The sequence below is a fragment of the Rhineura floridana genome, chromosome 7 (genome assembly GCF_030035675.1).
Source record: "Rhineura floridana isolate rRhiFlo1 chromosome 7, rRhiFlo1.hap2, whole genome shotgun sequence".
In the NCBI taxonomy this organism is placed as follows: domain Eukaryota; kingdom Metazoa; phylum Chordata; class Lepidosauria; order Squamata; family Rhineuridae; genus Rhineura; species Rhineura floridana.
This window is the reverse complement of record NC_084486.1, coordinates 778,106-790,948: the sequence shown is the minus strand read 5'-3', so window position 1 is coordinate 790,948 and position 12,843 is coordinate 778,106. Positions and strand designations below refer to the sequence as shown.

The 12,843-nt window shown below is 44.4% G+C and overlaps 1 protein-coding gene across 3 annotated transcripts in view; it reads left to right on the top strand.

Moving 5' to 3' along the window:
* Positions 1–12,843, top strand: part of PIK3AP1 (phosphoinositide-3-kinase adaptor protein 1) — a 99,068-nt gene that overhangs the window by 45,290 nt on the left and 40,935 nt on the right. For all 3 annotated transcript variants that reach the window (XM_061634636.1, XM_061634635.1, XM_061634637.1), the window contains 5 exons: positions 488–632; positions 4,860–5,002; positions 6,357–6,486; positions 9,820–10,016; positions 11,221–11,410. In XM_061634636.1, the coding sequence (XP_061490620.1) occupies positions 488–632; positions 4,860–5,002; positions 6,357–6,486; positions 9,820–10,016; positions 11,221–11,410 (805 nt within the window). The remainder of the gene's footprint in view (positions 1–487; positions 633–4,859; positions 5,003–6,356; positions 6,487–9,819; positions 10,017–11,220; positions 11,411–12,843) is intronic.

The window sequence follows — 12,843 nt, the reverse complement described above, 5'->3', positions numbered from 1 at the left end:
TGAAAAGACCGTTGGTAGAGAATGCAGGCAGGGGCTCAAAGTCATGTCAAGGGAAATCTCAGCTTGCAGACCCACTGGACAAACCTCCACACAGTCCTTCTCAATTGTAGTTCAGTAAGAAAACTAGCATCACTTTTCCCCCTCTCTCTCTGCAATAAGGAAGAGAAAATTCTGAGGATTCTGCTCAAGATCCCATGCTCCTGGCTCTGCAGCAGGATTGCTTGTATAGCTAAACAAATAAATATATACATGCTTTTAGAATGATACATGTTGAAGTTGTTGATGTATTCTGTTTATAGATGGATGTTAACTGTTTTCCTGTCTTTGTAATTGTCTATATTTTAATGCTTTTAATATTTCATGGCCCTTTGGACACATTTTATGGAGAATGGGACTGCTAAGTCTCTGAACAAATAAATAGTGACTGTACAGTACTCAAGAGCTCCTGGATATGACTGTGCTTTTAAAATGTATCCTCTGCTTCTAGGTGAAGACTATAGTTTACATAATCCTAAAATGTAAACTGGATAGCCACGTAAAAGTGGAAGTGGAATTTTCCTCTGACAGCTGCCAGTCAGTGCGAGCGCCGGCCAGGATAGAGAATGAGTATACAGTCTCAGTTTGCCCACCTGGTAGGTACAAAAAGTGGCCTCCCTGTACTGAAATGCATCTCTGTGGCACAAAAATATGAGCAGAATTCTTTCAAAGGTGAACTAGCACTAGCCAACATGTAAGCAGAAAGTGAAACAGCTACCACTTCTTCTCAAGGCTCCACAAAGCAAGCACTGGAAGCTAAAATTGTATACATAAAGCCACAAATAGAAAACTGTTAGAACGTATTGAGCGAAAGCCGCCTGATTAGACCATGCTTCCTGTTAGTGTACTTCTGCATTGCATCTGAAGTGGCAGCTTGCATATCTTATCATAATGGGCTGGTTGATACTTGAGCTCCAGATGTGGGGAGAGCTGCCGCCACAGGAAGAAGAAGCTCATTTGCACTTCCTGTTTCCCCCACATTCTGCCATATGTCCAAAGCTGCTGTTAATTTTCCCTGCATGATCATTTTAGAAGCACAACGGAACTTATCTTTGGTATTCAAACAGGAAAGGTTGTTTTATGAAAGCTAATTGTTATTCAAATGATAATCTGAAGAGTATTGATATGAAAATCCTTAATGAAAACAAGGGTCTTTCTCTATATAGGAATTTCTCTCACTTTTAAAACACTAATGCAGTTTATTGTGCTTAGGACTGTGGCATGCACCATGTTTCATTTTCATGCATAATACAGTTTGTCGCTGTAAACTACAGCAGGTTTCATTGAAACCACTTGTCAAAGAGGACCACTACCAGCCAGTGCTAAAGGGTGGCCAGGTTGGGCCCTGGTCAACGGCCCCTGGGACCACAAGAGCCCCTCAGGGCCCCTTGATAGGATGGGGGAGGAGTAGCGCTCCTCATCCGCGATCCGCGGCAGGACAGCTGCCGCAGATTGCAGGGAAGGAGCTTGCAAGCAGCCCGCGTGTTTGCTGGCTCCACCTACCTGTCTCTCCTGTCTATTGTGGCTGCGTGGGCTGTGCGCGCAGGGCTGCCATTAGCCAAGATGGTGGGCTAGGTTTCCCTAAGTTGCTGATGTGCTTGCTGTCATCTTGGTTGATGGCAGAGATGCACGCATAGCACACATGCATGCCATCAACCAAGATTGCGACAGAGGCTTCAGCCCCTAAGGGAAACCTCAGCCGCCATCTTGGTTAATGGCAGCCCAGTGTGCACAGCCGCAAAAGACAAGAGAGACAAGTAGGTGGGGGGCGTGTGCGTGCATGTATGCACACCGGGGCCCAGGGCAAGCTGGTGCCCAAGGGCCCTGGCATACCTGGTGCCAGCCCTGACCACTACAGTGTTGAACTATTCTAGTGCTTTCCCCACCCCACCCCACCCCATCCCATCCCAAAACAGCAAAGATTCAGGAGTGATTAAAGGGCTCTATTTAGGCAGGAGTTCTGAATAAAATTCTTTATACGTGCTCAGCTTTGATCATATTGTCATGGCTAAAGCAAGTTGGAAGCACTGATTGTGCTCCTGGGTGATTATCCTGACTTTCCAGTTTTGTTCTTTTGGACTGTCACAACCCTTCCTGTCAGGATCCCACCTCAGGCGCCACCTGCTAGGATCCCACCTGTGGTCACCACCTTGTCAGGGTCCCACCTCAGGGTCCTGGTCTTTAAATAGTTCTCTCACCGGCTCTAGCAAAGATCTCTCAAGATCCCACTGCTAGGCAGCACCACCAGACACTCCCTGTAAAACAATATTGCCTTGAGACTGTGCCTTAGTCTCCTCCTGGCTTATTGCTACTTTGCGTCTGGGTGCACTTGCAGGCCACAACCCCCCTGTATCTTTGTGCCTATAAAGATTACAGCCCTGGGTTGCTCTGGATACCTGATGATGTTACACTATCTCTTCACCGCTGCCACCATTGATACTGTTTCCCAACCTTGGTATATGCCCTGCCCACTCTTCTGGTCTGTGTAAACCCAGCCAAGGATCAGGCGTTAGGTAAACCAAGAAATATTTATTTATATACACAAGATTACTTAAAGGTATAGTCAACAAGCGTGTGGTTTCATAAGTTGTGTTACTCTTTATGTTTCTAGCCGTCAATAACCTGCCTCACTACCCTCCTAATCCAATCCAACCCACAAAACCAACTCTAACCTCCCTCAGAACTCCCACCAACTGAACTCTCTCTCAACTGTCATCCTCTCATTTATACCTTCAGACACTCAAACGCTTAGCCAATCACAATACAACATTCTCCAGCATTCCAGCCCCTGTACTCCCCCCTCTCACTCAGTCTACTTACCATATATACTCTAATAAACCCGCACTTACCATATTTACAGTATTATAAATACAGGGGCATCACATGGACAAGTTTAGATTTACATAATCACTTATTCGGCTGAAGTCTGTCGGTTTTTCTTGGTATGTTATCTTCTTTCACACATTCTGATATATGTAAAAGAGGCATAGTGATATCACATCTTCTAAAACAGCCACACCACTGGTTTTGGGTGGCATGGTATCCTGATGCTTATTTATATAACTGTTTGTATGCATGGTGGTGGATCACTCATTCAGTCAACATGCATGTGGTTACAGATAATAGTTTTCTCTTTATCTTAGTCCTAAAACCTGCCTGACTAAACACAAATCCACCCCCCAGAACCAACAACAACCAACCAACCACTCTCCAACTGTCATTCTCTCATTTATACCTTCAATCACCCAGATGCTCAGCCAATCACAACTCAGCATTCCTCAACATTCCAACCCATGTACTTCCCTCTCTCACTCACTCTACTTACCACATTTACCTTACAAAACCGTCACTTACCATAATTACTGTTCAACATTTTCAGGGGCATCACCGTCTGCAACTTGCATCTTCCCTGGCAGTTGACTATGTTGGCTGAGGCTGATGGAAGATGGAGTACAGGAACATCTGGAGGGTCATAGGTTTCCCCATCCCTGCCCTAGATTGAAAAGTCAGCAGATGGCTTTCCTTGATTAGCAGTTGCTGACAGCTACTGTAGGGCATTGGGGACGATTGATGTAAAGGTCAAAAGCAGCACTTTGCACTGAAAATGGAAATGAATTGGTTTGTGTTGCTGTCTCAAGATTAGGGAAGTATGAGGAAACTAATCTTTACCTATCAACAAGTGAGCCTCTGTGTTCTTCAATTGCTTAAGTTTCCCAACTATTTCAGTGGAAGGCCACACTGAGCATGCTACAGTACTGTAATATTGAATACACCTAAGCATCTCTATTTTTCAGCAGTATGTGTAGCCTGCATATTGGCCAAACATGGTAAAAGGCACTTCAGGCCACAGCTGCAACCTAGAAATCCAGAGCAATGCTGGATCTGTCTGCTTCTCCCCCTGTCATCAACACTTTCTTAGGGCCCCTCCAGACATTCTTTTTATTGCACATTATGATTATTTGTGCTCTTGATGCTCTCTGGGCAGTTGTATGCAATCCCACTATCAATACTGTTTGTGCCTGCAAAAGTTTTGGGATGGTGACACTGCTTCACTTCTAATCAGTACATATCTGGTACCTTACCGCTAAAAACCTGTAACTTTTTATACTGTAGATATTCTGGTTTATATTTGTCCTGCTTTTGTTGTGCTGTAGCCCCCTTGGACAGCAATAATGTGGTAGCACCAGGGAACCATTGCAGAACAATGCAGAATAAATCTACCACTAACGCACTATGATTACGTTAGAAGCATGCTGCAAAATGTACCCACAATAAAACACCAGTGCGGAGGAACCCTTATCTGGATTGAGCTTAGTTTGATCTTGCAGAGAGCTGTCAGAGTGACCAAATATTAATATTGTTATAATCCACGTAATCTCTTAGGGAAAGGGCCCTAGCTCTGTGGCAGAGCACGTGCTTGCATGCAAAAGGTCCCATGTTAAATTAATGGCTTCTCCAGGAAGGGCTGGGAGAGACCCCTACCTGAAACCCTGTACAGCCACTGTCACAAGGTCTGATACAGTATAAGGCACCTTTCTATGTTCTGTCAGAGGTTAACTGAAAATGTCAGGTAAGAATCTAAGGGGGGGAAAGTAAGCTATTGCTTCATTCTCAACAGTAATCCAGGGGTCTGAATTAAGCATTGTCTGGCTGCAGCTGTTCAGGGTCTGCACATTTGGCTACATCTGGCTTTAAAGAAGTATCATCCTACATTACAGACATTCACACACGCATATATTGAAAATGTTTATTGCTGCTTCTAGCATAGTGAATTTTATTTTGTGCATTGCCTGTTGCTCATTAATCTTTGTCTTGTTTTCCAGATTTATTACCTGGAACTGTATGTCTGCGATTGTTTTCTGGAGATTTAATGATAGCTGAAGCAAACATCTGCTATTACACTGACATGGAAGAAATCAGCAACTTGCTGGCTACTGCAGCAAATCCAGTGGAATTCATGTGTCAGGTAACATATTAAAGTAGCTTCTGATGGGGCAAAGGAGAGAACTTGAATCAGTGAGCAACTTCCAAAGGATAGTTAACTGCATATTAACATAATTATCATATTCATGATAGATGCAAGGCTGTGGCTGATAGACAGGCTTTTTGTGATAAAATCCAGGGTGACAGTAGAAAAATGGATTTGGAGAGGCTGTCTAAGAAAAATTGAGATACCACTTTTCATGTAAGATTTGGTAATGGCGATATTTATGAATTCAAATGGAAATTTAAGTTCCTATTTGAATCCCTATTTTAGGCAGGTGGAATTCTTCCTTCTAGGTGACTTGGGAAGATATTTTTGATACAGTAACAGCTCTAAATAATTTGCTCCATAGTGCCACAAGTTATGCATTCACCTCTTCTATTTGGGAAAAATAGTGGAGGAAGATGATTGCCCAATGATGGAAGGAAGGGGTTGCTCATTGCTGCAGAGAGGCAAAAGGAAAAAGGGGGGCTAGTCACCTTGATAGTGGGAAGGGTGAAGTCCAGAGGCCAACAAAATCCATGCTGAGGTCTGGGTACTCAGCAGCAGCTCTGGGGAGGAGGTGAGCTAGAGATTCCAACAGTGGTTGCTTTGGTGATGTTATTTATAATTTATTTACTGCATTTATATGCCACCTTTTTACTAATCATTTAAGGTGATTTATAGATTACAATTATAGAATTATTGGAATGAGTGGGGTGCGGTTGCTGAAGGGAGTTTGTTCAGGTTTTAGTGATTCTGCACGTTCACATAGAAGCAGACAATAGTCTTTCTTCTGGCTGAGGAGACATAGTGTGCCCTCCTTGAAGAAGTGTTTTTGAGCTGGAGACAGCTGTGTGTCATTATCTGTGTTGCCCCAGGACACCCTCAAAGACAGCAAAGGAGTTACCTGAACTCTGTCAAAAGATCATGCGACACTGATCCCAGCAACTGCTGAATGGAAGTTATTCTCCATAGTATAAAAAGTTCTTATTTACATTTTCTAAATTCAAACAACAGAGCAAACATAAATTTAGTCACTGTGCCTCTCTGTTCCAATATGGTAATGGATAAGAGAAGTTGGTATATAAAAAAGGTAATATTTGCTATCAGCCTCATCCAGCATGGCCATGCTCAGAGGTGTCGTTCAATGGAGGGCATCAGATTGGCAAAGGCTGCTCTAGATAGACATCAGTACAATCAATATTGTGGCATTCTTGCTTAAAGCAAGTGTGCCTGGGAAAGAACTTTCTCATTTGAATGCTGGCAAGGCAATGAACAAACTCCTTCTGATATATTAAAATTTACTGTCTGGCTTAAATAAATCTGATATGAATGGGTTCCTTCTTGCATTCAGGCGTTTAAAATAATACCTTACAACACAGAAGCTCTAGACAAAATCCTGACTGAATCATTGAAAAAGAACCTCCCTGCAAGTGGTTTGCATCTCATAGGGATCAACCAGCTGGAGGAAGAAGACATTATAAGTAAGTATGGCGATTGTATGAAAAGACCTATGTTCTTGAAATCAGACAATTGTTGGGTTCTGTGAAAAGGCACAATACAATTGTAGGAACAAAAGATGGGGAAATATCAGTTTGGCATGCTTGGCCATCCCACACAATACAAGCCTGAGGGTCTAGTCAAAGCCTCTTGTTCTCAGCTAAACACAAACATTAGAGAGCAATGTACCTACTTCTAGAAACAGGTAAGTCCCAGCAGGGTTGAACATTAATTTGGGATGAAGCTCAGCTCTGAAACTACCTCAGTGTACAGTATGGTGGATTGACTATTTCTGAGTGGGGCTATCAGTGGAGTCTTGCAGCCCCTGTTGCCTTTCCTAAACAGTGCTGCTCTTTTTCGTTTTTGTAATTTTATTTTTATTCACACATTTTTTAATTTTTACACCACAACAAAGAAAACAACAACGACTAAAAAGAAAGCTTATGTAACTGCATACTGTATTATCAACTTCCAATTACGTAAATAAAGAAGCATGCAGATTAGAGTTACCAGGTCTCCGTTTTTCAGCCAGAGTCTCTGGTTTTTGGGGGGCCTCTGGCTCTCCTGCTAGCACCCCTTAATCTCTGGACTCTCAGCTTCAATTTAAAAAAAATTAAGTTTCTCGGTGGTCTGGTTCCCGAGATATACACCAAAACATCATCCGCCCCCCCACGACCGTTTAATCTATTTAATTGATACGACGCTGAAGTTGGTTCCTAGTTCCCAGTACCTTGTTTGCTTGAAAGTTCAAAACACTAAAAAAGAAGAGTTGACAACTACAGCAACTTCAAACCAAACTTAACGTGTCTCTGAACCCCAAAATATATGTTGGGGTACCCTGTATGATATATCACTGTGATCGGGGGACTCTCCCCATCAAGAATAACAATACATTTATGCAATCAAAATCATCAGGTTTCTGATATTATCATAAATACATAATGATGTCATAAAATCATAAAAAATAAGTAACTGGGGGTGCCCACCCCAAACTCTGCTCTGGGCCAGGACAAATCATATACCTCAGGAAAGGGGAGGGTGTCCTCTACGAGATGCCACTGTGTCCCGCCTGGCCCAGAGCTTCTGCTGGGCGCAGGGCACGGAGGAGAGCATCTATGCAAAATCAAAGCAGACCAAAACATACAGGAAAAAATAGGTAACTGGGGGTGCCCACCCCAAAATCTGCTCTGGGCCAGGACAAATCATATACCCCAGGAAAGGGGAGGGTGTCCTCTACGAGATGCCAGTGCATCCTGTCCAGCCCAGAGCTTTTGCTGGGCACCGGGCACGCACGGGTGCATCAATGCAAAATCAAAATGGACAAAAACACATAGAAAAAAATAAGTAACTGGGGGTACCCCCCCAAAGTCTGCTCTGGGACAGCACAAATCATATACCCCAGGAAAGGGAAGGGTATCCTCTACGAGATGCCACTGTGTCCTGCCTGGCCCAGAGCTTCTGTTGGGTGCAGGGCACAGCAGAGGGCATCTATACAAAAACAAAGCAGAAAAAAACATACAGGAAAAATAAGTAATTTGGGGTGCCCACCCCAACATCTGCTCTGGCCAGGACAAATCATACACCCCATGAAAGGGGAGGGTGTCCTCTATGAGATGCCAATGCGTCCTGCCTGGCCCAGAGCTTCTGCTGGGCGCAGGGGAAGGATGAGGGCATCTTTGCAGACAGAAAGGATAATCTTCTTACTCTTACTCATTTCTCAGACCTCTTTCTGAAGTGGTCAAATCTGTAAAGAAGTTTGGAGCAGCCACATTAAAAGATAAGGGCAGGGCCATTCTGGGCAGGGCATTCCAGGCAGGGGGTTGCCAACCCTGCTTGGATATGGATGTCTTTGCAGAGGATCCCTAGTCAAGCTTTACCAACAGCACAGTCCAAACTATATCTACTCAGAAGTAAGTCCTGTTGAGTTCTATGGGGGCTTAGTCCCTTAGTACGTGTGTTTAGAATTGCAGCCTTCAAGGGCATCCATCTTTACTCCCGAATACTCCCATCTAACATCTCCACAACACTAGGCTCCTTTCTTCCTACAGTGGCCTTCTGGTGACTGGCCTGGCCTGAAGGCACTTAAACCCTTCTTGCCGAAAGCAAGTAGGCTAGATTAAATGTTCCTTACCGAGGCTCCATCTTTTAGCTAAGATGTCTAGCTTAATTTCCAGTCAGATTTTTTTTTAATTGTATGCTCCAAGCAACTGTGATTGATGCTTAATGTATCATGCTTAATGACATCACTCGGGCCCACCCCGTGATGTCACTCGGGCCCACCCCGTGACATCACTTGGGCCCGCCCCTAAAATCTCAGGTTTTGGGATGCTTCTGACCTGGCAACCCTAATGCAGATAAATATCTGCTTTTGTTAATCAGCGAGTTACATGGTGATATGATCAATCCTAATTGACTTATGCTATAAAGAACATTGCTGAGAAGAAGCATCACAAAGGAAATAAATGGATACCATGCCATTTTATGCTAAAAGAAACTGTCAAATGAAAACATTGGGATAAATGAATCTGGTGAGCTGGTTCTTCCATCAAAGCAAGATCCAAGAGGTGCTAATACCACCGACTGAGAATAAATGGACCTGCAGTCTTTCATTGTCAGGCTCCTTCTAGACATGCACCAAGAAGTAACAATATAGCAAAGTCCTTAGAGTACACTCTTAGTGAGAAACAAAAAGAGACCTGGGTGAACTGTGCCTGCCCTCTAATAAATGGCCCAGAACCCTTTGCAACATGTAGGAAGTCAGCAATGGAAATGCTAAGGTTCAATTCTGCATTGGCTGCGCCCACCAGTTCCACACAGGGAAACCAGGACACAGCCAACACAGCCGGATAATAATCTCCAGCTCTTCAGTTAATGACTGGGGGGTTAAATCCTGCTCAGACCCTTGCAGAGATTGAACCCTCTGCTGGGTTCTGCTTCACCAGCATATTTTCTGCGGGGACCCCTCCCCCCACCCCCATGGGTCAACTTTGACTGTTGGGTGCCCACTTATCAGTCACTTGAAGTCATCATGATGTCAGATGGTTACAGATGGGTGTCCCACAGGGGCGGAGAGATAAAGATCTAGCCCACCAATCCAGAAGTTTCCCCACCTCTGTTCTAATGCATCCTGTGAATGAGGTAGAAAAATAAAAGCCTCTTTTGAGGGGAAGAAAACTTTCGAGAAATTGGAGGATACATTTTTGTACAGCGGCAGTTTCCACACAGTAAAAAGCTACTGAATTGCCAGTACTGCATTTATCATCCACTGGCAAAGCTGGTGCTAAAAAAGGAACCTTAATTGTCTTTTTTTTTTTTAGGCCAGAGGGATGAAGAACTGCCAACTCTGCTGCACTTTTCTGCAAAATATGGGCTAAAGAACCTCACAGCCCTTTTGCTTACATGCCCTGGAGCCCTTCAGGCCTACAGTGTTGCCAACAAGCATGGTTACTATCCCAACAACATTGCAGAGAATGAGGGCTTCAAAGATCTCCGACAGTTCATTGATGAATATGTGGTAAGATATTTCCCTTCTATTCCCTGTTGTCAGGATGTTGTAATGGTGACTCCTCAGTATTGTGATTCCTGAAGCTTAACTGCACAGGATGGTGCCTCACATAGAAAGTACTTGGGCAAAAATGCCAATGCTGCACTTTTACAGCCTTATTCCTTTCATAAAATGCTAATAGCATTTGAATGTGTCCCCTTTCCCCAAGTCTCCAGAGGATCAAGATGCATTTTCCCTGAAGGTCTCTAGCTCATTTGGATGATTCCTTTCTTACAGTAAAATAATAATGTGAAGAAGAGATCCTGAGAACTCACACCCAGAATTATTCTAGATTCTACCTGTAGAATTAGGGTTGGTGACATCAGGTGTGGATTTCAATGCTTCATTTTTCATGTAGAGAAATAACTCCTGTGAACAATGTTGGACAGATCCTCAAGTAGACAGGGAAAGCACATGCAAGGGCACTGTGGTTTGTTGATGGGAGACTGGTGGGTCAGTGTCTTTATGGAACAGTGCCAGAGGTGGAAGATAACACCTTTTTGTTCTGCTTTCCTGGGAATTCTGAGGCCCAGTATTTTAAAGAGTTAATGCACAGTTTAGACCTTTGCAGGTGATCAGCCCCTTCTCTGCATTTTGTTCTTGGCATAGCCAAGCAAGTCCCACCTGATCCAGCATCACTAGTGATATTTTCCTTTCCCACATATAATAGGCAGCAAGGGATGAGTAATCTTCCTGTGGGAAAGAGACCCACAGAAAGGGATTGTAGCTTAATCGAATCAGGGCAGATGTGCACAGCAGTGCTAAAGGGTAGAAAAGGCAGAAAGTGAAATATAGTAAAATAATGCTTTGAAACCCCTGTAGTTCCATTAAGTGTAGAGGTGCATTCTTGCAAAGGGAAGGGGAAATCTTGCTTGTGTTTTTTTAAAACATGGGCTAGATGATGTATGCCTGTACTTTGATGGGCTGTGCCTTTAACCTTTTAAAGAATTCACAAAATGGTGTGAGCATCTGTATCCTCTGTATGGTTGCCCTCCTGTTCATTCTGCTGTGAGGTGCCCTGAACCTTGGCCCCAAAGTACGGTTTAACAGCACCTCTGCGCATAAAGGATAAAATGTAGTAGGAGCATGCTTTGAATTGATTATGCGGGTATGTGATTCAGAGGCAGTCATCACTGCCTCAGGAGCCCATTGCTTTCCTTTCTTCACCTTCTAGGAGACAGCAGATATGCTGAAAAGTCACATAAAGGAGGAGCTGATGCAGGGTAAGGAGGATGATTCTGTGTACGAGTCCATGGCTCATCTCTCCACTGACCTGTTGATGAAATGTTCTCTGAACCCTGGTTGTGACGAGGAGCTCTACGAATCGATGTCTGGCTTGGTTTCTGGAGCTACAGAGGGCTTGTGTATGTATAGCGTCCATCCTGCTGTTACATTCCACATTTCTATTACACTACAAGAGACAATGTGCGTAAACTAGGGCTGAGTCAGAATGCTCCCCACCCCATTTGATCCTTCTGGGCAAAAAAGACTATCAAGGGGTTGTTGAGCCTTGCTTGACTAACAAGGTCTCCCTCAGCTTGTCATATTCCTGTATCCTTGGCTGTTCTTCAGTCCTGACTTCTAGGTTGTGCTTTGATCCTGCCTCCTGGTTTGCCCTTTGGTCCTGGTTTTTTCCCCAGTCCTGACTACTGGCTTGTCCCACAGCTTCTGGTTCCTAGCTCTTGGTTTATCTCAGGCTGCAGCTCATGGTCCAGCCCTGACAGAAGTGTCTATGATTTTAGTAACACATTCAAACTTATTTATTATTTATTTATTAAATTTACTTCTACCCCACCTTTCGGCCAAAGGCTCTCAAGGCGGCTTACAAAGAAAAATAGACACAAATATAAAAATACAACAATAAAGGCAATACAATTTACAAAGGTTAAATTAAATAACAAATAACATTATTAAGGGGGGGAAATGTCCAGGAAAGAAACTCAGAGTTGAAAATCTTGCAAGACCTCAAGACCTTTCGATCGGGGAAGCTGTTTAGGAAGGGACTTTATTATAGTTTTAGTTCTACTATGATAGAACATCAAAACATAAGCTTGTTATTCAACACCAGTGCTACTATTAGGCAAATTGAGGCAAGTGCCTCAGGTGGGAGACACTGAGGGACAATGGCAACAGTCCCCTCGGTGTTCTTCCTAAGTCCCTCAGCCAGTCTCTTCTGTTGGAAGACAGAGTTTATTATGCCTCTCATAAACTAGCCTTCAGCCTCAGGTGCAGTGGAGGAAGCTAACCCCTGCCAGAGATGAGGTAAGATTCAACTGCTTGTCCAATTGGCTCTGTTGGGCCTCAGCTCCTCCGCGGGGGCCAGGAAGGGGGAAGGCATGAGTTTCAGGGTCCCCAGCTGTCAGAAGGGGCGGTAGATCCAGGAGTTGTCGAGTCTCCGCAGGATAGGGGATGTGGGAGTGAGTTGGAGCCAGGGTCAGTTCCCACGGATGGCACGCTCTCTGAAGAAGAGCGTGCCCCACCCCAGACCAAGACGAGGAGCCATTGGAAGTTGCTCCGGAGGGTGCGCTCCCCCCCCTCTGCCTAGCGGTTCTTGGGAAGTGCCAGGAGAGCAACCTCCCCCTGACATCGAGCCTGTTGCCGAGGCCCTTTCGGACGAGCCATTGGACGCCCGCCCCCATCACCCCGCGCTCATCGTCATGAGAAACGGACGGGTCAGAGGCAGGACTTGAGAAGGAGTCAGAGATTAAGATCAAGGACTTTCCCTACTTAAACCTGTGGCTCCAGGGGAGGAGCTGCTGAGTCAGCTTTCTTTATACATTGCAGAGCATGTCTAGAG